At 54.9% G+C, this 26,627-nt stretch overlaps 2 protein-coding genes across 2 annotated transcripts in view; one reads left to right on the top strand and one right to left on the bottom strand.

The window, feature by feature from the left end:
• The window catches only part of LOC119696487, a 1,710,157-nt gene that overhangs the window by 1,629,997 nt on the left and 53,533 nt on the right, over positions 1-26,627 (top strand). The window contains 2 exon segments of the mRNA XM_038126215.1: positions 1,018-1,543; positions 14,420-15,029. Of these exon segments, the coding sequence (XP_037982143.1) occupies positions 1,018-1,543; positions 14,420-15,029 (1,136 nt within the window).
• LOC119696488 overlaps positions 1-26,627 on the bottom strand; it is a 1,499,846-nt gene that overhangs the window by 1,447,106 nt on the left and 26,113 nt on the right.

The raw sequence follows: 26,627 nt of genomic DNA, 5'->3' as shown, positions 1-26,627 counted from the left end.
GCCATTGAATGTCACTGCATGACTGATAAAAATTCCATCATCCCATTGTGAGATGCTCCACCCAGGGGGAGGAGCCAAGCATTCCTACCTGGATATAAGCTCAGCCTTGGGACCCCCAGCCACACTTTTCCCCCTGAATTCTCAGAGAAGCAGCTTTCTTCTCCACAGAATTCCCAGAGGAAGACCAGGCCAAACAACACCACCACTGGATCTTCAGAGGAGAACTCCACCATTCTACAGGATCCCTGCTTCAACAGAACCATATCTGTCCCTGCAGGAGCTCTGCAGCCACCATTTAATAGGACTGCTACCAGCACCCTGACCCACAGGGTGTCAGGTCATATTCTGACTCGGTGAGTGGGGGGTTTTGGTACAACTGCATTTGTATTTTTAAAATTTTCCTAGTAAGTAACCGTTATTTCTATTCCCATATCTTTGTCTGAGAGAACCTTAAATTCAAAATCATAATAATTTGGAGGAAGGGGGTTTACATTTTCCGTTTCAAGGGAGCCTCTTGCCTTTCTTGGCAGACAGTTGTCTATTCAAACTGAGACAATGCCCCAGGACACGCAGGCAGGTGAGGAGGAAGTCACTGGCCCTTTCCCCCTCTCTCCTGCTCCATCTCCCAGCCCAGCATGGCCCCCTGCTACAAAAGAAGACCGCTGCCAACGCCATCCTGCCAGGGTCGCATTGGGAGCATCTCCTTCCCCTTCCCTGTGGCACAGAGGCAAATCCCATCCTGTCCTTGTCCTTCCTCCCCCAGAAAAGAAGCTGCGGATGGAGACCAGGGAGGACAAATCCCCACCGCAGAACCTCATGGAAGAGGCTGTTTTAAACAGCTCCATGGAACAGGAATGCAACGGGGAGGAAAAGCCACAGAGATCCCGCAGGAGGAGGGGCTCCAAACCCAGCTCTGGGTGCTCTGAGGAGCAAAGACCCACCCTATGCCAGGAAGGTGGACAGAGCTTCAGGCGGAGCTCAGAGCTGGTGGTGCATGAGCAGCTTCACGATGGGAAGAAGCCCTACAAGTGCTTGGAGTGTGGGAAGAGCTTCAGGCAGAGCAATCGCCTGATGCGCCACCAGATGATCCACACAGGGGAATGGCCCTACGAGTGTGGGGAATGTGGGAAGGGCTTCCGGTGCAGCTCTGACCTGATTGTCCACCAGAGGATCCACACTGGGGAACGGCCCTATGAGTGTCCTGAGTGCCAGAAGAAGTTTCGGACCAGCTCCCATCTCATCCTGCACCAGCGGATTCACACAGAGGAGAGGCCATTCCGCTGCCCCGACTGCGGGAAGGGCTTCAAGCAGAACTCCCACCTCGTCACCCATCAGCACATCCACTCTGGGGAGAGGCCCTACGAGTGTTCTGAGTGTAGGAAGAGGTTTCAGACCAGCTCCCATCTCCTTCTGCACCAGCGGATTCACACAGAGGAGAGGCCCTTCCGCTGCCCCGACTGCGGAAAGGGCTTCAAGCAAAACTCCCACCTCGTCACCCACCAACGCATCCACACTGGGGAGAGGCCCTACCAGTGCCGCGAGTGTGGGAAGAGCTTCACCCAGAGGTCTCACTTGACCAAACACCAACGGAGGCACCACTAAGGGAAGCCCTGCAAATGCCCAACTGCAGGAAAAGCTTTGTGCACTGCTCCAGCTTCTTTCCCCATTGGAGGACCCAGGCTGGGAAGAGCCCTGGTGACCCATGTTTTGTGTGTTGGGAAGACACCTTTCCCTTTTCCTGTCCCTGCCAATGACACGATGTGGGATTGAAGCACATGAGGATCTGGCCATGGCCGTGTCATTACATTCACTCCCACCTCAAGTCATTGCCAGGGGCAGGAAAGGGACTCTCTCTCCCCCCTCTGAAGAGAAGGCTGTCCTTTCCAGGCAGGAGGGAATACGTGGCTGGGAAGAGACAGTCGGTGGTGATGTAGTTTTCCCTGCAAATAGTTTTTCTTATCCCTTCTGTTATCAATATTGTTGTTGTTCCTGTTTGTTCCTTATCTGGTTGCTGTTCCCAGTAAATTGTTCTTATCCCAGCCCAGGATCTTTGCCTTTTGTGCTTTCCATGGGAGGCTGGAAGGTGGCAAGCGGCAGCGCTGTTTCAGTGGGAGCAGGACACTGGGCAATCCCATTCCTAAACCTGGCCCATGGAAACCAAGCATCCCAGCTGGTCCCAGCCCTGGTTACCATGGCAACAGCCTTGGGAGCGGGTCCCTGGCTGGGGCTGTGGGAACCTCTTCCCTCTGGTGCCCAGGGACAGCACTGGAGGGAACGGCTGCAGCTGAGTCGGGGCAGGCTTAGGTTGGGTCACAGGAAAAGGTTTTTCCCCAGAGGCTGCTGGGGCCCTGCCCAGGCTCCCCAGGGAAGGGTCACAGCTCCAGGGCTCTCTGAGCTCCAGCAGCATTTGGACACCGCTGCCAGGCCAGGCTGGGATTGTTGGGGTGTCCTGTGCAGGGCCAGCAGTTGGACTCGAGGATCCTGATGGGTCCCTCCCAGCTCAGCCCGTTCTGTGGCTCGGGGATCCCATGACCCTGGGAATGGGACCGCAAATGGTTGCCAATGCAACAGACCCTGGTTACGGGCCTGAGCTGGTGTCCGTGGCAACCACCTCTGGCATGGGGTCTCCATGGAGCTGCCAGTGGACTGACCATAGCAACAGGGGGCTGGGGATGGTTGCCATGGACACTGACCATAGCAACAGGGGGCTGGTGATGATTGCCATGAGAACTGACCATTTGCATTGTTTATTTTATCCTTTTCTTTTCTTCCCTATTAAAGAACTGTTATTTCCTGCTCCCATATTTTTTGCCTGAGAGCCCCTTAATTAAAAATTTATAGCAATTTGGATGAGGGGGGTTTACATGCTCCATTTCAGGGGAGGCTCCTGCCTTCCTTAGCTGGCACCTGTCTTTCCAAACCAAGCCAGCAGGACAGAAGGCAGTTTGATTCCTTTTGTCCCAAGTTTCTCCTGACTTCATGGTGTCAGATCAACTGGAACGGTCCCATCAGCACAAAAGCAGCCACAATGAGCAGGATCAAACCCCCAGGCCACCATTAAATGCACTCTGTCCACGCCTTCCAGAGCCCAGCAGCAGTTCCTGCCTCTGCCCCCAGCTCAGGATCTGCCTGACGGGCATGGCTCTGGTGTGTGCGGGGCCGGCTCCTGCAGGACACAGCGTTGGGAGCCGCTCTGTGTCCCGCAGCTTCGGCATCTCAGGCGCCGCTCCACAGCTGCGGGGCCGGTGCCACCACTATTCCATGGCTGTAGCTCCTGTTCCACCACTGCTCCGCCTTTTCCACGGTCACTCCACTGCTGCTCAGAAGCTGTGGTGTGCTGTTTCAGCACGCTTCCTCTGCTCCTCCACCACTGCTCCCCTGCTGCTCCCACACTGCTCATCTCCCACTGCTCCACTGCTCCTTCTCTGCTCCTGCCCTGCTCCCCTCTTGTTCCACGGCTGCTGCTTCTGTTGTAGTGCTGCTGCCACAGCTGCAGAGTCACAGAGAGGGGAAAGTTTGGGCAGCAACCACTGTGGTGTCACAGAGACTGCGGTAACGGGACTGCCACAGCTGTGGTGTCACAGAGACGGGGACTTGGGGCTGCCACAACTATGGTGTCACAGGGAGGGAAATGCTGGGGCTGACACTGCTCTGGTTCCTCAGACAAGGAGCTCTGGGGCTCCCACAGCTGTGGTATCATAGAGAAGGGAATGTTGGGGCTTCCACTGCTGTAGTGCCACAAAAAAGGTGATATTGGGGCTGCCACAGCAGTGGTGTCACTGGAAGAACTTTTGGGCTGCCACCACTGTGGTATCACAGACACAGGAACACTGGGGCTGCCCCTGCTGTGGTGTCGGAGAGAGAAGGACGTGGTGCTTCCACAGCTGCAGTGTCACAAGCAGGGGAAAGTTGTGCCTTCAACCGCTGTGGTGTCACACAGAGTGGAGCACTGGGACTGTCACTGTCGCTGTGTCACAGAGAGGGGGACAAGGGGTGGCACAACTGTGTTGTATCAGAGACAGGAACACTGGGGCTGCAACTGCTGTGGTGTCATAGAGAGGGGAAGGTTGTGGCTTTCACTATTGTGGTGTCACAGGGAAGGGACTTAGGGCTGCCACAGCTGTGGTGCCACAGGGAGTGGAAGGTCAGGATTGCCACCAGTGTGGTGTGATAGAGAGGGGAATGTTGGGACTGCCACAGCTGTGGTGTCACAGAGTGGGGAACACTGGGGCTGCTGCCACACCTGTGGTATCACAGTCAGGGGAATGCTCAGTCTGGAACCTCTGTGGTATCATAGAGAGGAGCGTGTTGGTACTGCCACCACTGTTGTGTCACAGACATGGGAACACTGCCAAACCTCCCTGGTGCTGTGCCCACTGCAGTGCTGCTCCTCTGTCACACTGCAGTGCCTCCTGGGGACATTGCCACACTGCAAAGACTCATGGGACTATCAGGGCCCTGTGACACTCCAGGGTCCTGTGGAATCTAGAGAACCCTTTGGGGCCATGGGCCCCCATGGAACCAAGAGGAGACTGGGAAACTCTGGGGCTTCATGGAACCATCCATTGTGATCCCTCAGGGCCTCATAGTACCCAGGAATCCTTGTGACACTACAGGACCTAATGGAACCAAGGGGGCATTGTGACACTGTGGAGTTGATGGAACTGAGGGGATGCTATGAGACTCTGGTGCCTACAGGTGCTCAGGAGCCATTGTGACACTGTGGCTTGTGCAACCAAAGGGACACTGGGGGGGTCTCATGGAATCCAGAGGCCCTTGTGACTCAGTGAGGCCAGTTGGAATCAAGGATCCATTGGGATCCCTCCGGGCCTTGTGGTGTCCAGGGTTTCTTTGAGACATTGTGGGGCCTCATGGAACCAAAAGAACTCTGGGACACTGTGTGATGTCAGGGAACCAAGGGGACTCAGAGACACTGTGGGGCCTCCTGGCTCTCAGACTCTTCTGACACTTGTGTCTGTCTGCAAGGAGGCAAAACTGGGCAGCCTGAGCCTGTTATCCAGAATAATCCCATCTCCATGGGAGGATGTTCCTGCCAGCTGTGGTGCTGTGTGTTCTCTCTGCTCTCTGGGGGAATTGCATCCAACACCGACCACTCAGTAGCTGACAGCACAGTGCCTCCTGTGAGGTGGGAGCAGAGGCATCTTTCACTCCATCATGTTGCTCAGAGCCCATCCAAGGAGGAATGATTCCAAGGATGGGGCATCCACTGGGTCTCCACCAAGGCTAATAGTGAAAGCAGGGTGCCGGCGGGTGACAGCAGGGAGAGCAGATGCTGTGCTGGGTGAGTGAAGGAAGAGGATGAGCACAGAAGGCACAGCCCTGCAGGAGACCACCAGGCAGAGCTGTGGAGCCTCCCCAGGTGGGAGGGTGACCTGCCCGGGGAGTGCCCTGCCGCCCCCCAGGACTGTGCTGCCACCCCGGTGGAGGTGTTTGCCCAGCAGGATGTGCCCTGGTCACCCGGGTTCGTGCCGCTGCCCCAGGTGGGAGGGTGCTGTCAGCTGAGTGTGCCATCCCTGGGGTCAGTGGTGGAGGTGCCCCGAGCAGCCTCGCTATATTAAATGAGCATCCTGCAGCCCCTCTGGGCCCTGCTGGGGCTGCCAAGTCATCAGAAAGGACTGGCTGCTGTGCTGCTGTGCCCTCTGCTGCCCCTTGTTCTGCCGTGCTGGCAGAAACTGCCGCAACCGCCCAAGACCAGCGCGGGTTGTCAGTGGAGCGCGCTGCTGCTGATCCAGGGGGCAGAGAGACATCATGCTGCAGAGCCACGTTGAACAGGCACTCTGCCGCTCTGCCGTGCCCTGCTGCTGCAGCTGGAACCCCAGAAGCGGCACTTGGTAGCAGCAGGGAGGCGCTTTGCCACTGCAGCCACTGCAAGGCACCCAGCTGCCACCACTGTGAGATGCCTTGCTCCTGCAGGACAGTGCCTGGCCATGGAGCGGGGTTTGCTGCCCCTCCACCAGGCCCTGCCACACCAGCTGAGATCTCAGAAGCGGTGACCGACCCCTGTGAGATTCCATCTCCTCTGTGCCATGCTGTTGCCCCTGTAGCCATCTCTGCCTGCGGCAGAGCCACCTCTCTGTGCTTTGCTGTGACTGAAAGCCCCCCTACAGCTGTGCCCAGCCACGGCGGGACAGTGCCCGGCCCCGGCGGGAGAGCGCCCTGCCACTGTAAGGGGGCACCTGGCTGCAGAGCCATTCCTGGCTGCTATGGAGCTGCCCGTGCCTGTTGCCAAGCTATCCCTGGCTGCTGTGAGACTCCCAGCTGCTGTGGAACGCCTGGCTATGATCAAGCCGTATCTGTCACTCCATGCCCTGCTGTCAACTGCTGCGAAAAGGCGTCGGCTGGGCAGTTAGCTGGAGGGAAGGTCCCCAGGGGAGGTCCCTGGGCCGGTGCTCCACCTTGGCCAGCACCCAGCAGCCAGCTTGGAACTGGTGCAAACCAGGGGAATCGAACTGATTATTTAAAACAAAGCATCGTGAAGGCCTGAGGTGGTGTTGATGCAATGTGATTTCTGCCCAGTGCCCTGAATGTCAAAATGAAGAAATTCAATGAAGCGTGCCTAAACAGCGAGAAAAACTGTGACTCTCCTAAGGCAGTGTTTGAGAGTATAGTTACAAACTGGGCATTGCTGCAGAGATCGCACCTCCTCATGGTCCTGCTGGATACCCTGCGGAATGGAACCAAGTCCCTCTCTGCCCCAGCACAGAGGCCTTGGGGATGGCCAGTTCAATGTCCTCCTCTTGAAATTTCATCCTCCTGAAACAAATCTACATTAAGAGCTGTGTGGCTCTTTGCCCAAAACTCGGCCCCAGAGTTTTATTATGGGCAAAAGATTGGTAAGTGGTTGGGAGTCCACTACCGTTCTTATTCTACCTCTCATAAAATTGTGGCAAATTTACTATCTGGATCCATAAAATGGGGAACCATTTTAAAACCAAACCTCCAAACATGACTAGGTAGACCTGGTGTCCTAGGTCTTAAACACCTTGTCTCAATTTTGTAAGGTAAAGCTGGTGTCTTTCTTTTCTAAACATCAGGTAGACCTGTTGTCTAAAACCTGGGTAGATCTAATGCCTCAAAATTTGCCATCAGAATCCCCCGATTTGGCCAAACATGGATTGGTTTCTCTGGTGAACTTAAGAGTTTTATAGATCAGACTTGTTTATCAATAATTTTGAATGGGTTCATTTTTCCACAGGCTGGCAGGGTTTGAGCAGGCTGCCTGAGGACTATGAACAGCTTGCACCACAGCCAAGTTTGGGAGTGAAGCTCTGCCTTCCGAGGAACTGGGAATGGTTTGTGGGTGACAACTGGAAGAGAAACGGTGAGCGTGAGACTGAGGGCGCACCAGAAACATCGCCTGCTGAGCCGGAGAACGACACCAAGCCAGTGACACCCCCAGCTCAGCCGGAGAACCGCAGGGAACAGACACCGGAAGACATCGTTACTGTGACTGCTCCTGATAAAAATCCACCTTGACCTTGCTGTGGTACCCGCATAAACTGTGTGTTGGGCTTGACTGAACATCTGAGTGTAACCCACGGGAAATGGAGGGTTTGTTTTCAGTGTGCTAAATGTGGGAAAGAGAAGAGGAATTATCATGGTGTTGTTTGTCACTTTCCTAAATGCAGGGGAACAGCAGAAATGGCTCCAGCCGGGGAGTGGATATGCGAGGAATGCAGCAGGGACTTCAAGAAGAAACTTGGTCTGGAACAACACAAAAGATTGGCACACTCATTGGGTAGAAATCAGGAAATCAGGTCGCTGTTTCCCACCCAAAAGAGACTTCCAACCCAGGAGCCCACAAAAGATGCTGGACTAAAGAGGAGGAAGAACTACGAATAAGATTGAAGGCTCAGGTTGAGTGGAACAAGAACATCAATCAACTCATTGATTGCAAAACACACATCACAACCAAAACAGCTAACCAAATCAAGGACAAAAGGAGATTGCTGCCCAAGAAACCAACTGAGGATGGAGATAAGGAACCTGGGATGAGTCCTCAAACCAGGAGAGCAGCTGTGGGCCTGAGAAGGGACTTGCACCAGGATCTTGGGTGGAGTCAGATGCCTGGGAGACCAGCTGCTGGAAAGTAAACAGCTCCCAGGATGAGTTACCACCCTGATAAGGAGAACAGCAGCTGGGAAACACCAAGTGACAGAGGGAGGGGCAGCTGCAGGCCCATTGTCTCAGAACCCTCAGGGAGTGGCTATCAGCTGGGACAATTACCACCTTCCCACAGGCATTCAAGCACTTCCTAGAAGGCCAGGAGATGCAATCAAAAATCAACCAGTCAGCACAGGACTGCTTCTAATGCTTTGAATCAATCAGCCAGATAAGTGCAGCAACCAGAGATAAGAGAAAAATGGGGACCCAGGAAAAAGGACCAATTAGACCTTTTCAAAAGTGGATGAAAAGAAGAGGAGTTAAGAAAGGTCATTATCTTCACTTCCAGGGCCTCGTCCATCAAGATAGGGGAAAACTTGCTAAAATTATCCTGAATGACATTGAGTGTTTGTCCTGTGAAATCCCACCCACTTCTTAGGGAAAAAATTTCTACTGATACTTTTGTGTTGGTTTACAGTGATTACTTTTGGGCACTGTAAATGTAAACTTTTTTTTTTTTGGTCTTGTTTTGTTAAGGGAATTGTGAAAGAACCATTTTTTAAATTTATCCCAGTACTGTGTTAGGCTATAGGAATCATAGTAGGGGATGGTAAACTCGGCTGTAAAGCTCCTATGGGAGCTATTACAGCCTTAATTTGTCTCAAATTATGTACAAGTCTCTACTGACTAGATTTCTTTGTTATGACAAACACAGCAGTGTTCTATGGACTGCATGAAGATTCAATAAGAGTTGCAACTCATTGTTCTTGATCTAATGTTTGTAGGGCAATTATTTTTCACTAGTTAGACGCTAGTGATTGACTTACAGAGGTTTGGTGGACAACTAGTTTAAAGTAAGTGCGGGTTGCTGCATACTCTAAAGGACAGTGAACTCTGATAAAAATCTGTGGTAATTTTCACTTCTACTTGATTAAGGTAATCTCGACCCCATAGACTTGAAGGAGCAGAGGTAATATATGGCTTTACAGTTGGTTTCTGCTTTTTAGGATTTCTGATTAAAATATTGTTACTTGAAATTCTACTTACTGTGATTCATCCACTGCAAGATTTGGGAGAAAATTCCTTTGACCATTATTTTTTCCATTTTCACAGACCTTGGAGAGGACCCCAAACATCTCCCAAGATGGGTTTGGGAGACCTCATCACATCAATAGCAGGTAGAGGCTGCCGGCTCTGGGCTCAGCGGTGTGGAGACTGAGGAGAGAACAGGAGTAACCTGGGAGGGGCTGGAGGGTGGTTTCAGAGATGGTGGAGCTTTTCTTCATAGAGGATATGAGCATGAGAAGGAGATAATGGCACCAAGGGCAGCTGGGAAGGCCCAGACTGGGCAGCAGGAGACAGGAGTTTCCCTGCCAGGGCAGGGCTGTGGTGCAACACATCCCCCAGAAGGAGCCTGGAGCAGCCCAAGGCTTTGTGTGGGCAGGCAGAGGCAGGCAGGACACACAGCAGTCAGCAAAGGAAGAGCCAGCGAGGTGGGGCAGCCGGGGGATGATGACAGCCTGCAGGGACAGAGGCACGGGGCAGGGACACCGTAGGACAGCCTGGGCTGCACAGGGCACAGGGATGGGCAGCAGCTGCAGGGCCCTGACACAGCCAACTCCTGCAGCACTTTGGCCATGGCTGCTGGCCCTGGGCCTGAGGCCAGCAGGGGACAAGTGACCCTTGCAGCCCTGGGGCCTCACTGCCTCCTTGTCCCTGCTCAGCAGCCTGGCAGGGGCTGCCCCATGGTCCTGCCCTTGGCACAGCACATCCCCACATGCCAGTGCCCCAGGAAGAGCCCTGAGCAAGGAGGGAGCAACAGGATCTGCCTTGCCAGGGGCTGGGGCTCAGGCCTTGGCCCTTTGGATTCATGAAACACATCCAGCTTTGCTCAGCACCAGAGACACATTTCCTTTGCTTATCCCCACTTGTCATCTCTGTCACCAGTGTTCAGCTCTACCTGGAACCTGGAGACATTTTCTCAGTCACATCCCTCACAGGGTTCTCTTGAAAGTACAAGAAACTTCAGCGTTTCTCTCTGAGTTTGAGTTCTAAAGAAGGTTTGGAGCACACTCTGAGGCACTGATGAGTCTGATGCAAAGAGCACCAAAGCCCCACGAGGGTCACTGCAGTCCTGGTGCTGTGTCTGTGCTGCTGAGCTGGGCCGGGCTCCTGGCCCAGAGGCAGCTCCTGGCAAGGGCAGCACTGCAGAGAGACAGCTCTGGCCAGGAGCAGCTCCTGTGCAAAGCCCAGCAGGGCTGGGGCACTGCCAGGGCACCTCAGGGACACCAGCAGGGTACAGACAGAGCTCACAGGGGCTCAGCACTGCCAGGGGCTGTGGCATGTCCCAGAGGGGGCTGTGTCACAGCGGCACAGAGCAGCCGTGATGTCAGAAAGGGGCTGTGTGACAGCGCAGAGTGGGTTGTGTGAGCTCATCAAGCAGCTATGGCATCATAGAGGGGTCTGTGTGACATCCCAGAGCAGTCAGTGGCATTACAGTGTGGCTGTATGACATAGAGCAGGCTGTGGTGCCACTGGGTGGGCTGTGACATCACAGGGTGGGCTGTGATGTCACTGGTTGGTTTTGAGACATAGAACAGGCTGTGAAGTCACATGGGGATGTGACATCATAGAGCGGGCTGTGACAGAGTGCTTTGTGACAGCACAGACTGGGCCATGAGGTCACAAAGCAGACTGTGCCATTGTAGAGGGCGGCTCTGTGAGATCAGACAGCAGGATGGGACATCTCTGGGGGCTGTGTGACATTACAGTGCTCCCTGTGAGATCCCAGACAAGGCTGGGTGATGTCAGAGAGAAAGCTGTGACATCAGAGAGTGTGTTCTGCCATCACAGAGGGGCTGGGACATCCCAGCCCAGGCTGGGACATCACAGGTTGGCTGTGTGACATCCCAGGGCCCGGGCAAAGGGGGGACAGGGGGACTGGAACCCCTGGCAGCATCCCTGTGTCCCCAAGGGAGCCTGGCCCAGGGCTCCTTCACCCTGTTACGAATGAGGGGTTGAGAGCACTTAAAAAGTCTCCAGCAAGGGATCAGCAAAAACCAGATTTAATATTAAGCAACAGCACCACAAAGTTCCTTGGCAAGAGTCACTCTGCTCCTGACTGGAGACTTCAGGCACACCAAGGAAACAAAGCAACAACAAAACCAAACAAAATCCAGGCAATCAAACCAGAAACTAACCAAGAATTTTCCATGTTTGTGCGTCTGTGTGTGTGCTGAAAGGACAGCGAGGGCAAGAATAAAAGGAACATGGCATAAAAGCTAAACAGAGCTCAAACTTAACAGGACTTGACTGATACCTTAGACTTCAGCATTTAGAAAAGGAGTAGCACTTAACAATATTTAACATTACTTACAACCCATGAATTCATTATTTAGAAGTGGAATAACATTTGACAATATGCAATTTAGCTTATAACTTCTATTAAACTTCACTACTTAGCAAAAGAACAACTCTTAGCGGCATTTAACTTAGCTTACAGCTTCTGACTTCCCCTCACTTACAGGCCTGACTGGCTCAGCTATCCAAGGCATTCAGGCCCCCCAGAGCGCAGCATTTCTGCCACATTTCCCTGAGCACAGACACTCCTGTGTGCACACAGACACCAAGGGGCCTTTGAGAAATTTCCCTGAGAGCAGGGAAATGCTCCCTGCTGATGTTTTGGATGAAGGGTTGAGCCTGGAGGAGTGGGGGGATCGACTGGCCCAGGCTCCATCGTTGTTTGGGGATCCCCCGAGTGCTGCAAACGGGAGAGTTCCTCGCTGGCAGAGGCCCCACTCCGAGGGAGTCGCTGGCCCAGGAGAGCTCCAAGGGGCTCCTTTTGGAGCTGTTTGTAGGGTCCCAAGAGAGGGGCTTCAGTCACAGCAATGGTTCATCCTGGCCGCACTTGGCATCAGCAGCTTTCTTTGGCAGTGGGAGAACAGGGATGTTGTGCCCCGGAGGGAACAGAAACAGTTGCCAGGGCTGCTCCTAAAGAAACCAGGAGCTGGTTGGGCAGCAGCAGTGCCCACAGCAGACAGTGTTTGTGATGAGCTGCAGAGGAGCTGAGCCCAGGGGCTGTTGGCCAAGGCCGAGGCCCAAGGAGCATTTCTCAGCTGGCAGGGCGGCCTGAGAAGGGGAGGAGGGAATGCACCAGCACAGGGCCCATGGAACCAAGGCACCATTGTGACACTGGAAGGTCTCATGGAATCATGGAGAGCATTGTGACACTCCAGGGCCTGATGGAACTGTGGTGACACCAAGAGTGTTGGCAGTGTTGATCTGCTGGAGGGTAGGGGGGCTCTGCACAGGGGCCTGGACAGGCTGGATCCAGGGACCAAATCCAACAAGGTGAGGTTGAACAAGTCTAAGTGTTGGGTCCTGCACTTTGGCCACCCCAACCCCTGCAGCACTACAGGCTGGGGACAGAGTGGCTGGACAGCAGCCAGGCAGAAGGGCACCTGTGGGGACTGATGGACAGCAGGCTGGACATGAGTCAGCAGTGTGCCCAGGTGGCCAAGAAGGCCAATGGCTCCTGGCCTGGTTCGGGAACGGTGTGGCCAGCCGGACTCCCATCAGTTCAAGTTTCCTTGGAAACCCCCCCAAGGAGCCATTTCTGCAGCCAGGATCCATGGCCACTTGCCTGCAGAGCTGTTGCTGCCCTCAGCTGCCATGGCAGCCCTCAGGACAAAGCACTGCCAGGGCTGCTCCAGGTACAATTGCAGTGGTGCCACCAGGTGCCTTGGCAACAGCCCCAGGGACCCGTTCCTTATTTTGGTGCCACAGCAACCAAGGCCTGGAGCCATTGTGATGGTTGGTTGCCATGGAAACCTGTCCTGGGCCCCTTGCTCAGCGCTGGTGTCACTGCCCAGAGCCAGGGGGGATCCCTTGCTGGGGGCTTGTGCCACAGACAGCTGCCCTGTGTCGCACTGGCCCGTCAGGCGCTGTGGAACCAGCAGCAAACGCCAGGGCCAGGGCCAGGGCCAAAGGCCAGGTCAGCCAGACAGAAAGGGGCAGTGCTGGGCACTGTTTCCATGGCAACAATCAATGGGGGTGACACCTGGGTTGCCTGTCCTGGCACTTGCCATGGAAACAGAAATGTAAATCCATGATTCACTAATGAACACCTACAGAGATCCTATTGGTAATAATGCATCGGTTTTGAGCAGATACAAATATAACATTTGGTTAGAAGGTTGTCTTAGGTTACAAGATGTAGCTGGGGGTGTGTCATCAATTCCCATCTATTCCAGGTGAGGCAGTTATCTTCTCTAAATTGGGCAGTTATCTTTATCTCTTCCACAACCAATCTTCCCTCTGGCAAATATCTTCTGTTAATGGGCCATTGAATGTCACTGCATGACTGATAAAAATTCCATCATCCCATTGTGAGATGCTCCACCCAGGGGGAGGAGCCAAGCATTCCTACCTGGATATAAGCTCAGCCTTGGGACCCCCAGCCACACTTTTCCCCCTGAATTCTCAGAGAAGCAGCTTTCTTCTCCACAGAATTCCCAGAGGAAGACCAGGCCAAACAACACCACCACTGGATCTTCAGAGGAGAACTCCACCATTCTACAGGATCCCTGCTTCAACAGAACCATATCTGTCCCTGCAGGAGCTCTGCAGCCACCATTTAATAGGACTGCTACCAGCACCCTGACCCACAGGGTGTCAGGTCATATTCTGACTCGGTGAGTGGGGGGTTTTGGTACAACTGCATTTGTATTTTTAAAATTTTCCTAGTAAGTAACCGTTATTTCTATTCCCATATCTTTGTCTGAGAGAACCTTAAATTCAAAATCATAATAATTTGGAGGAAGGGGGTTTACATTTTCCATTTCAAGGGAGCCTCTTGCCTTTCTTAGCAGACAGTTGTCTATTCAAACTGAGACAATGCCCCAGGACACGCAGGCAGGTGAGGAGGAAGTCACTGGCCCTTTCCCCCTCTCTCCTGCTCCATCTCCCAGCCCAGCATGGCCCCCTGCTACAAAAGAAGACCGCTGCCAACGCCATCCTGCCAGGGTCGCATTGGGAGCATCTCCTTCCCCTTCCCTGTGGCACAGAGGCAAATCCCATCCTGTCCTTGTCCTTCCTCCCCCAGAAAAGAAGCTGCGGATGGAGACCAGGGAGGACAAATCCCCACCGCAGAACCTCATGGAAGAGGCTGTTTTAAACAGCTCCATGGAACAGGAATGCAACGGGGAGGAAAAGCCACAGAGATCCCGCAGGAGGAGGGGCTCCAAACCCAGCTCTGGGTGCTCTGAGGAGCAAAGACCCACCCTATGCCAGGAAGGTGGACAGAGCTTCAGGCGGAGCTCAGAGCTGGTGGTGCATGAGCAGCTTCACGATGGGAAGAAGCCCTACAAGTGCTTGGAGTGTGGGAAGAGCTTCAGGCAGAGCAATCGCCTGATGCGCCACCAGATGATCCACACAGGGGAATGGCCCTACGAGTGTGGGGAATGTGGGAAGGGCTTCCGGTGCAGCTCTGACCTGATTGTCCACCAGAGGATCCACACTGGGGAACGGCCCTATGAGTGTCCTGAGTGCCAGAAGAAGTTTCGGACCAGCTCCCATCTCATCCTGCACCAGCGGATTCACACAGAGGAGAGGCCATTCCGCTGCCCCGACTGCGGGAAGGGCTTCAAGCAGAACTCCCACCTCGTCACCCATCAGCACATCCACTCTGGGGAGAGGCCCTACGAGTGTTCTGAGTGTAGGAAGAGGTTTCAGACCAGCTCCCATCTCCTTCTGCACCAGCGGATTCACACAGAGGAGAGGCCCTTCCGCTGCCCCGACTGCGGAAAGGGCTTCAAGCAAAACTCCCACCTCGTCACCCACCAACGCATCCACACTGGGGAGAGGCCCTACCAGTGCCGCGAGTGTGGGAAGAGCTTCACCCAGAGGTCTCACTTGACCAAACACCAACGGAGGCACCACTAAGGGAAGCCCTGCAAATGCCCAACTGCAGGAAAAGCTTTGTGCACTGCTCCAGCTTCTTTCCCCATTGGAGGACCCAGGCTGGGAAGAGCCCTGGTGACCCATGTTTTGTGTGTTGGGAAGACACCTTTCCCTTTTCCTGTCCCTGCCAATGACACGATGTGGGATTGAAGCACATGAGGATCTGGCCATGGCCGTGTCATTACATTCACTCCCACCTCAAGTCATTGCCAGGGGCAGGAAAGGGACTCTCTCTCCCCCCTCTGAAGAGAAGGCTGTCCTTTCCAGGCAGGAGGGAATACGTGGCTGGGAAGAGACAGTCGGTGGTGATGTAGTTTTCCCTGCAAATAGTTTTTCTTATCCCTTCTGTTATCAATATTGTTGTTGTTCCTGTTTGTTCCTTATCTGGTTGCTGTTCCCAGTAAATTGTTCTTATCCCAGCCCAGGATCTTTGCCTTTTGTGCTTTCCATGGGAGGCTGGAAGGTGGCAAGCGGCAGCGCTGTTTCAGTGGGAGCAGGACACTGGGCAATCCCATTCCTAAACCTGGCCCATGGAAACCAAGCATCCCAGCTGGTCCCAGCCCTGGTTACCATGGCAACAGCCTTGGGAGCGGGTCCCTGGCTGGGGCTGTGGGAACCTCTTCCCTCTGGTGCCCAGGGACAGCACTGGAGGGAACGGCTGCAGCTGAGTCGGGGCAGGCTTAGGTTGGGTCACAGGAAAAGGTTTTTCCCCAGAGGCTGCTGGGGCCCTGCCCAGGCTCCCCAGGGAAGGGTCACAGCTCCAGGGCTCTCTGAGCTCCAGCAGCATTTGGACACCGCTGCCAGGCCAGGCTGGGATTGTTGGGGTGTCCTGTGCAGGGCCAGCAGTTGGACTCGAGGATCCTGATGGGTCCCTCCCAGCTCAGCCCGTTCTGTGGCTCGGGGATCCCATGACCCTGGGAATGGGACCGCAAATGGTTGCCAATGCAACAGACCCTGGTTACGGGCCTGAGCTGGTGTCCGTGGCAACCACCTCTGGCATGGGGTCTCCATGGAGCTGCCAGTGGACTGACCATAGCAACAGGGGGCTGGGGATGGTTGCCATGGACACTGACCATAGCAACAGGGGGCTGGTGATGATTGCCATGAGAACTGACCATAGCAACAGGGGCTGGTGATGGTTGCCATGGAAACTGACCATAGCAACGGGGGCTGATGATGGTTGCCGTGGAAACTGACCATAGCAACAGGGGCTGGTGATGGTTGCCATGGAAACTGACCATAGCAACAGGGGCTGATGATGGTTGCCATGGAAACTTACCATAGCAACAGGGGGCTGGTGGTGACTGCCTGCTAAGTAACCAAATTGGCACAGGCACTCAGAGGGGTTTCGTGGGGACACTCCAAGAGTCTCCAGGCTGTTCAAGAGCTGCAATGTCACACACAGAGACAGGGGCCCCATGGAGACCTCCCAGAGCTTTCTGGGAATGGGAAAGAGCCCTGTGGTCACAGGCAGTCACAGCCATTCCATGGTGACATCCCAGGGGACCTTGGGCTGCCAAGGCACTGGTCTGTCACAGGCACTCACAGGGGCTCCACAGTGACATCCCAGAAGTCCCCATGACACTCACAGGAGTTCCTGTCATGGGCAGAGTGGGAGCTTCAGGCAAAAGCTTTTGTTTCTTTATTGGAGAAACTCCTGCTGTGTCATGAGGTGGAGAAATGACACCCAGCAGCCACCATAAAACCCCAAAACCCCTGCAGGATCCCTAGACTTCTAAAATCCCTTCTAAGAGGGGAGACTGTGAGTGGCTGGATCCAATCCCAGCCCCAGACTTTGTCAAAGGTGCAAAAGATTGGACAGGTGGAATTGAACTTTAATGCAATTTGTCCCACAGGATGAATGATGGAATACCAGATAGATTTCCATAGATACAGCTCGGATTGATTCTGATCATGATTAGACAGAAAGATCTTGATCAGAGTTATGTCCTCCACAGCATAGGAGCTCTAACAATTAGAATATTCTGCTCTAGGAAGCAGTTTTGAAGTCACCAGGGCCTTGCTGGAGTTGTTGGAGCCCATTGCAGACAGCGCCTCCTGCTCCAGCAGGATCTGCCTTTCCTGTGCCATGAGCAGGGCAGGTCCCGCTGCAGGAAAAGCCCCAGGCCAGCCCCAGCACAGGGAAGGCCTCGGGCACAAGGGCAGAGTGCCGTGCTGGGAGCTGTGCCAGGGAGAGCCTGAGGCACCAAAGGCACCTTGGCAGCAGCAGCTGCTTCCAGGGCATGGCCAGAAGCCTCCCTTGGCAACCCGGCCTGCTGGCCACCACTGCAGAGCTGCTGCTTCAGAGCTCATTTCTGGCTGGGCTCTGAAAAGCCTCTTGTGCTCCAGAAGCCTGGCTGGGAAGCCATTGGCCCCAGCACCATGGGTACAAGATATTAATGACAAAACTCTTCATGCCAGCAGAGACAAGGCAGGGGCAGAGCAAAGGGGAGAGCCAGGCCCAGGGCACAGGGCTGCCATGGTGATGGCTGTGAGGTCACTGCCCCTGCAGCAGCCTGGCTGCACTCAGCAGACATTCTGGCCAGAAGCACTGTGAGGTCACCCAGCACATCAGAGAACCCACACAAGAGGAATTCCATCCTTGGGAAGGGGTTTCACTATGTCATGTTGCAGAAAGCTCCTGCTCCTGGACAATTCCTGGGATGGTGCATCCACTTCTCTGGAAAAACAGTTGCAGTTTTGTTCCACGCTCATCATTGTAAAGTATTTCTTCCTTCTAACAAATGGAACTCCAGCCTCATTCACTTTAGAGATCTTGAGCCTTGTTCTGCTGTGGAGGGATAGAATGTAAGAAAAAAAAAAGTAAAGCAGAAGGTAGTCTCACCCCTGAGGAGTTGCAGCTGTACCAATTATCAAAGATTAGGAACAGGCCTGACTTTAACAGGCCACAGCTGTAACCAATGAGAACAAGAGTGCTATAAGAGAGTGGGTGAGCTGGCTGAGGAAAAAACCTGCAAACTGAGAAGAGACCTGTTAACAGGTGGCAGTTGGCTGTGCTGTGAAGAAGAAGGAGTCAGTGCTGTGAGGGTCTGCCCATGAGAAATCACCAAGAAGGTATAAGACTCTTGCAATAACAACATCCAGCCACTGCAAGATGTGGGAGACAACACCTTTGACCATTATTTTCCCATTTTCACAGACCTTGGAGAGGACCCAAACATCTCCCAAGATGGGTTTGGAGGCCTCATCACATCAATAGCAGGTAGAGGCTGCCGGCTCTGGGCTCAGTGGTGTGGAGACTGAGGAGAGAACAGGAGTAACCTGGGAGGGGCTGGAGGGTGGTTTCAGAGATGGTGGAGCTTTCCTTCATAGAGGATATAAGCATGAGAAGGAAATAGTGGCACCAAGGGCAGCTGGGGAGGCCCAGACTGGGCAGCAGGAGACAGGAGTTTCCCTCCTGCCAGGGCAGGGCTGTGGTGCAACACATCCCCAGAAGGAGCCTGGAGCAGCCCAAGGCTTTGTGTGGGCAGGCAGAGGCAGGCAGGACACACAGCAGTCAGCAAAGGAAGAGCCAGCGAGGTGGGGCAGCCGGGGGATGATGACAGCCTGCAGGGACAGAGGCACGGGGCAGGGACACCGTAGGACAGCCTGGGCTGCACAGGGCACAGGGATGGGCAGCAGCTGCAGGGCCCTGACACAGCCAACTTGGGCAGCACTTGGGCCATGGCTGCTGGCCCTGGGCCTGAGGCCAGCAGGGGACAAGTGACCCTTGCAGCCCTGGGGCCTCATTTGACCTTGTCCCTGCTCAGCAGCCCGGCAGGGGCTGCCCCATGGTCCTGCCCTTGGCACAGCACATCCCCACATCCCAGTGCCCATCCTGGGAAGAGCCCTGAGCAAGGAGGGAGCAACAGGATGTGCCTTGCCAGGGGCTGGGGCTCAGGCCTTGGCCCTTTGGATTCATGAAACACATCCAGCTTTGCTCAGCACCAGAGACACATTTCCTTTGCTTATCCCCTCCTGTCATCATTGTCACCAGTGTTCAGCTCTACCTGGAACCTGGGGACAATTTTTCAATCACATCCCTCACAGGGTTCTCTTGAAAGTACAAGAAACTTCAGTGTTTCTCTCTGAGTTTGAGTTCTTAAGAAGGTTTGGAGCACACTCTGAGGCACTGATGAGTCTGATGCAAAGAGCACCAAAGCCCCAGAGGGTCACTGCAGTCCTGGTGCTGTGTCTGTGCTGCTGAGCTGGGCCGGGCTCCTGGGCCAGAGGCAGCTCCTGGCAAGGGCAGCACTGCAGAGAGACAGCTCTGGCCAGGAGCAGCTGAGGAGGCCCCACAGTGTCTCTGAGTCCCCTTCTTCCCTGAGATCACACAGTGTCCCAGTGTTCCTTTGGTTCCATGAGGCCCCACAATGTCTCAAGGATCCCTGGACACCACAAGGCCTAAGGGATCCCAATGGGTCCTTGATTCCAACTGGCCTCACTGAGTCACAAGGGCCTCTGGATTCCATGAGACCTCCCCCCAGTGTCACAGTGTCCCTTTGGTTGCACAAGTCACAATGGCTCCTGAGCACCTGTAGGCACCAGAGTCTCATAGCATCCCCTCAGTTCCATCCACTCCACAATGTCACAATGCCCCCTTGGTTCCATTAGGTCCTGTAGTGTCACAAGGATTCCTGGGAACCATGAGGCCCTGAGGGATCACAATGGATGGTTCCATGAAGCCCCAGAGTTTCCCAGTCTCCTCTTGGTTCCATGGGGGCCCATGGCCGCAAAGGGGCCTCTGGATTCCACAGGACCCGGGAGTGTCACAGGGCCCCGATAGTCCCACGAGTCCTTGCAGTGTGACAATGTCCCCAGGAGGCACTGCAGTGTCACTGCAGTGGGCACAGCACCAGGGAGGTTTGGCAGTGTTCCCATGTCTGTGACACAACAGCGGTGGCAGCACCAACATTCCCCTGTCTGTGATACCACAGCAGTTCCATACTGAGCATTCCTCTGTCTGTGACACCACAGGGATGACAGCCATAGTGTTCCCCACTCTGTGACATCACAGCCGTTGCAGCCCCAACGTTCCCCTCTCTATGCTACCGCAGCACTTCAAGACTGAGCATTCCCCTCCCTGTGACACCACACTGGTGGCAATCCTGACCTTCCGCTCTCTGTGGCACCACAGCTGTGGCAGCCCTCAGTCCCTTCTCTGTGACACCACAATAGTGAAAGCTGCAACGTTCCCCTCTCTGTGACACCACAGCGGTTGCAGCCCCAGTGTTCCTGTCTCTGATACAACACAGTTGTGCCACCCCTTGTCCCCCTCTCTGTGACTCCACAGAGGTGGCACTCCCAGTGTACCCCTCTGTATGACTCCAACACAGTGGCAGACCAAAGATTCCCCTCTCTAAGAGAAAACAGTGGTGGCAGCCCCAACGTTCCAATCTCTCTGACACCACATCGGTGGCACACCCAACATTCCTCTGTCTATGAAAACATGCTAGTAGCAGCCCCAGCGTTCCCCTCTCTGTGACACAGCGACAGTGGCAGTCCCAGTTCTCCACTCTGTGCGATACCACAGCGGTTGAAGGCACAACTTTCCCCTCCTTGTGACAGTGCAGCTGTGGAAGCCCCACGTCCCTCTCTCTGTGGCACTGCAGCAGTGGCAGCCTCAATGTTCCTGTGTCTGTGATACCACGGTGGTGGCAGCCCAAAAGTTCTCCCAGTGACACCATTGCTGTGGAAGCCCCAAAGCTCCCCTCTCTATGGCACTGTAGGGGTGGAAGCTCCAAAATTCTACTCTCTATGGCAGCACTGTGACATCACAGCCGTTCCAACATTCCCCCTCTGTGACACCTCAACATTTGCAGCCCCATTGTTCCCCAGACAGTGACACCACAGTGCTGGAACCTCATTGTTCCACTCTCTGTGACATGACAGCAGTGGCAATACCAATGTCCCCCTGTCTATGACACCAAAGCAATTGTAACACCAGCGTTCCCCTTTCTGGGACACCACAGAGGTTGCAGCCCCAACATTCCCCTCTCTATGACATGACAGTGGTGGCTTCCCCAACATTCCCCTCTCTGTGATACAACTGCCTTGGCAGTCCCGACATTGACTTCTGTATGACACCACAGCTTGGGCAGCCCCATCATGCTCCTCTCTAGGACTCCATGGCAGAGGCAGTCCCAATATTCTCTTCTCTATGACAACACAGCACTGGCAGCCCCAGCGTTCCCATGGGTATGATACCACTGTGGTGGCAGCCACAACTTTCCCCTCACTGTGACAGCACAGCCCTGGCAGTCGCTGCCTTCCCCTGTCTGTGACACCACAGCTGTGGCAGCCCCATTGTTACCCTCTCTGTGACACCTCAACTGTGGCAGTCCCATTGTCTCGGTCTCTGTGACACCACAGCGGTTGCTGCCCAAACCTTCCCCTCTCTGTGACTCTGCAGCTGTGGCAGCAGCACTAGAACAGAAGCAGCAGCCGTGGAACAAGAGGGGAGCAGGGCAGGAGCAGAGAAGGAGCAGTGGAGCAGTGGGAGATGAGCAGTGTGGGAGCAGCAGGGGAGCAGTGGTGGAGGAGCAGAGGAAGCGTGCTGAAACAGCACACCACAGCTTTTGAGCAGCAGTGGAGTGACCGTGGAAAAGGCGGAGCAGTGGTGGAACAGGCGGCCAAGCGTTCATAGCGCGACGTCGCTTTTTGATCCTTCGATGTCGGCTCTTCCTATCATTGTGAAGCAGAATTCACCAAGCGTTGGATTGTTCACCCACTAATAGGGAACGTGAGCTGGGTTTAGACCGTCGTGAGACAGGTTAGTTTTACCCTACTGATGATGTGTTGTTGCAATAGTAATCCTGCTCAGTACGAGAGGAACCGCAGGTTCAGACCCCTGGTGCGTGCGCTTGGCTGAGGAGCCACTGGCGCGAGGCTACCATCTGCGGGCTTATGACTGAACGCCTCTAAGTCAGAATCCCGCCTAGACGTAGCGATACCGCAGCGCCGCCGGCGCCTCGGTGGGCTCGCGATAGCCGGCCGCCCGCCCGTCCGCGGGCGGGCCCGGTGAGGAGCGCCGCTCGTGGTTGGGAACGGAGGGGCGGACGGATGCGGTGCCGCCTCTCCCCCGTCGCGTACCGCATGATCGTGGGGCACCCGGCGCTAAATCATTCGTAGACGACCTGATTCTGGGTCAGGGTTTCGTACGTAGCAGAGCAGCTCCCTCGCTGCGATCTATTGAGAATCAGCCCTCGACACAAGCTTTTGTCGCTCTTTCTCGCACGAGCGGCCGGCCCCGCCGCTCCGGCGCGCGGGCGCGGCGCGCCTCCTCCTCCTCCTCCTCCGAGGTCTATCTCTCTCGGTGGGCCGGGGCCGACAGGGGGCCCCGGTTGCGCGGGCGCGCGGGGCGCCCGCGCTCGCGCGGTCCGCCTTGCGCTCTCCTCCGCGCGGGTCCCAGGCCCGATACGCGGAGTCCGGGGGCCGGGCACCGAGCGAAGGGCCGCGCGCCGCCAGCGCGAGACACAGAGAGAGAGAGAGAGACCCCGCCGGGGCTCGGGCGCGGCCTCGACTTCCCTCCGCGCGGGTCCCAGGCCCGATACGCGGGGCGGGGGCTGGGTCGCGCCAGGCAACGGCGGCGGCGGCTCTCCCCGCACCGCGCGCGCGGTGCGAAAGGAGTCCGTCCGCTGCTGTCTCCGGGCGGAGGGGTAGACCTGGTGTCCCGGGCGCCGGGCCGGGCCGGGGCGGGCATCGGCGCGCGGCGCCAAGTGGGCGTCGCGCGCGGTGGCCGGTCCTGGCGGGTGCTGGGCGAGACCGGGTCTCGTCGTCCGGACTCGGTGGGCCCGGCGAGGGGTGGAGCGGGTCTTGCCGCTCCGCCCCTCAGGCCGGCCGCCTAGCGCTGGGGTAGACCTGGTGTTGTCGACCGGCCTTAGGCTCACGGCGCTTAGGCCCTGGGTAGACCTTTTGCCACTTACCGGCCTTAGCCTACAGCCGCCGAGGCCCTGGGTAGACCTTTTGCCGCCGACCGGCCTTAGCCTACAGCCGCCTAGGCCCCTGGGTAGACCTTTTGCCGCCGACCGGCCTTAGCCTACAGCCACCGAGGCCCTGGGTAGACCTTTTGCCGCCGACCGGAGCCGGGGTAGACATGGTGTCCCCGGCCTTGAGCCGGGGTAGACCGTGTGTCCGCTGACTGGAGCCGGGGTAGACCGTGTGTCTACCGACCGGAGCCGGTAGACTGTTGTCCCCGGCCTTGAGCCTGGGTAGACCGTGTGTCCGCCGCCCCGGAGCCGGGGTAGACCTGGTGTCCCTGCGCCGAAACCGGGTAGACCGTGTGTCTGCCGCTCGGAACCGGGGTAGACCGTGTGTCTTCAGCCGGATATCTCCAAAACGAAAGCCGGCAGAGATGCGGGGCCTGCCGGGGGTTCAAGCCCCGAAAACAAGCTTTCATCCAATGCCCAGGACCCTTGCAACATGGTGCCTTTTCCTGCCGAAACTGGCCACCATTTGCGGCCACTAGCCCTGCCTGTATGGGTGTCTCTGAGCCAGCAATTGGCAAGCTTTGCCGGATTTCTCCTGAACAAAAGCTGCCAGTAACGGGGACTGCATATCCCTAAAGCCCCAAAAGCCACCTTCCATCTGATACCCTGGTCGCTCAGGGAATAGTGCCTTTTTCCCATGGAAAATGGCTTCCATTTTTGGCCAATTGCCCCGGCTGACAGTGACGGACCAAGGAAGAAATTTGCAGACTTTGCCTGATTTATCCAAAACGAAAGCTGCCTGCAACAAGGGGCCTGCAGGTCCTTAAAGCCCCAAAAGCCACTTTTCATCTGATACCCCGGACACTAGTGGAATGGTGCCTTTTACCTGTGGAAAATGGCATCAATTAGCGGCTGCTCGCCCAGGCTGGAGGTTGCATGCCATGCCAGAAATTTGTAAACTTTGCTGAATTACTCCTAAATGAAAGCTGTCAGCAATGAGGGGCCTGCAGGTTTTTCAAGTCCCAAAAACTACCTTTCATCTGATACTCTGGTCGCTGAGGGAATGGTGGATTTTTCCCCATAAAAAATGTCTGCCATTTGCAGCCACTCACTCTGGCTGATGGTGGCAGGCCTAGGCAACAATTTGGAAACTTTGCTGGATTTCTCCAAAACAAAAGCTGCCTGCAGTGTGGGGCCTGCAGGTCCTTAAAGCCCCAAAAGCCACTTTTCATCTGACACGCAGGACACTCGTGGAATGGTGCCTTTTTCCCATGGAAAATTGCGTCCATTTGTGGCCACTTGCCTAGGCTGGAGGTTGCAGGCCAAGCCAGAAATTTGTAAACTTTGCTGAATCTCTCCTGAAGGAAAGCTGCCAGATACAAGAGGCCTGCAGGTCCTTCAAGCCCCAAAAGCCACCTTTCATCTGATACCCTGGTTGCTCAGGGATTGTGCCTTTTTCCCCGCAGAAAATGGTCCCCATTTGCGGCCACTGGTGCTGGAAGAAGCTGGCCTAGCAAGTGAGAAATTTGCAAACTTTGATGGATTTCTCCTAAATGAAAACTGCCTGCAACGAGGGGCCTGCAGGTCCTTAAAGCCCCAAAAGCCACCTTTCGTCTGATATCCCAGAGCCCGGGGGAATGGTATCATTTTCCTGCTGAAAATGGTTGCAATTTGAGGCTCCTGGCAGTGCAGGAACGTTGCAGGCCAAGCCAGAACTTTGAAAACTTTGCTGGATTTCTCCTAAATGAAAGCTGCCTGCAGGTCCTTAAGGCCCCATAAGCCACCTTCCATCTAATACCCACAACCCTGGGGGAATGGTGCCTTTCACCTGTGGAAAACAGCATCAATTAGTGGCATTTTGCCACGGCAGGAGGTTGCAGGCCAAGCCAAAAAATTGTAAACTTTGCTGAATTTCTACTAAACGGAAGCTGCCAGCAAGGAGCGGCCTGCTGGTATTTAAAGCACCAATAGCCATCTTTCATCTGATACCCAGGACCCTGGGGGAATGGTGCCCCTTTCCTGTGGATAATGGTTGTTATTTGCAGGCATTGGAGCCAGAAGAAGGTGGCGGGCAATCCAGAAATTTCTAATCTTTCCTGGATTTCTCCTAAAGGAAAGCTGCCTGCAGTGTGGGGCCTGCAGGTCCTTAAAGCCCCAAAAGGCACCTCTTATCTGATATCCTGGTCGCTCAGGGAATGGGAAATTTTTCCCATGAAAATGGCATCCATTAGTGGCTGCTCACCTAGGCAGGAGGTTGCAGGCCAAGCCAGAAATGTGCAATCTTTGCTGAATCTCTCCTGAAGGAAAGTTGCCAGGTACAAGAGGCCTGCAGGTCCTTAAAGCCCCAAAAGCCACCATTCATCTGATACCCTGGTTGCTCAGGGAATTGTGCCTTTTTCCCGCAGAAAATGGTCCCCATTTGGGGCCACTGGTGCTGGAAGAAGCTGGCCTAGCAAGTGAGAAATTTGCAAACTTTGATGGATTTCTCCTAAATGAAGGCTGCCTGCAACGAGGGGACTGCAGGTCCTTAAAGCCCCAAAAGCCACCTTTCATCTGATATCCACAATCCTGGGGGAATGCTGCCTTTTTCCCATGGAAACTGGCATCCATTATTGGCCACTCCAGCTGGCTGGAGATGGAAGGTCAAGCCAGAAATTTGGAAACTTTGCTGGATTTCTCCTAAACGAAAGCTACCAGCAACAAGGGGCCTGCAGGTATTTCAAGACCCAAAAGCCACCCTTCATCTGATACTCTGGTCACTGAGGGAATGGTGCCTTTTTCCCCTGGAAAATATCTGCCATTTGCGGCCAATTGCCCCAGCTGATGGTGACGGGCCAAGAAAGAAATTTGCAATCTTTGCTGGATTACTCCTAAACAAAAGCTGCCAGCAACAAGGGGCCTGCAGGCCCTTAAAGCCCCAAAAGCCACCTTTCGTCTGATACCCCGGTTGCTGAGGGAATTGTGCCTTTTTTCCTGTGGAAAATGGTTGCCATTTGCGGCCACTCGCACCAGCTAATGGGGGCAGGTCGAGCCAGAAATTTACAAACTTTGTTGGATTTCTCCTAAACAAAACTTCCAGCAAGGAACGGCCTGCTGGTATTTAAAGCACCAATAGCCATCTTTCATCTGATACCCAGGACCCTGGGGGAATGGTGCCCCTTTCCTGCGGATAATGGTTGTTATTTGCGGCCACTGGCACTGGAAGAAGGTGGCGGGCAAAGCGAGAAATTTGCAAACTTTGCTGGATTTCTCCTAAACGAATGCTGCCAGCAACGAGGGGCCTGCAGGCCCTTAAAGCCCCAAAAGCTACCTTTGATCTGATACCCTGGTCACTCAGTGAATGGTGCCTTTCACCCCTGGAAAATGGTTGTCATTTGCGGCCACTCGCACCAGCTGATGGTGGCCAGCCAAGCAAGAAATTTGGAAACTTAGCTGGATTTCTCTATGTAAGACTCTGCCCAAGATTGCTTTCTCATCTGCCTCACGATCGTTTTGAAAGAAGACTGAGACCACTGAAAGAGAGAGGATCCTACATCCTGGTTTGGTGGGGGTTCGCCAAGTTCTCAGGACTGGAACTTGAGTTATTGTACCTCACGCTACACTCCCCCCAGTGAA

The sequence above is a fragment of the Motacilla alba genome, unplaced genomic scaffold (assembly GCF_015832195.1).
Source record: "Motacilla alba alba isolate MOTALB_02 unplaced genomic scaffold, Motacilla_alba_V1.0_pri HiC_scaffold_31, whole genome shotgun sequence".
Classification (NCBI taxonomy): Eukaryota; Metazoa; Chordata; class Aves; order Passeriformes; family Motacillidae; genus Motacilla; species Motacilla alba.
This window is presented reverse-complemented; position numbering and strand designations above follow the sequence as displayed.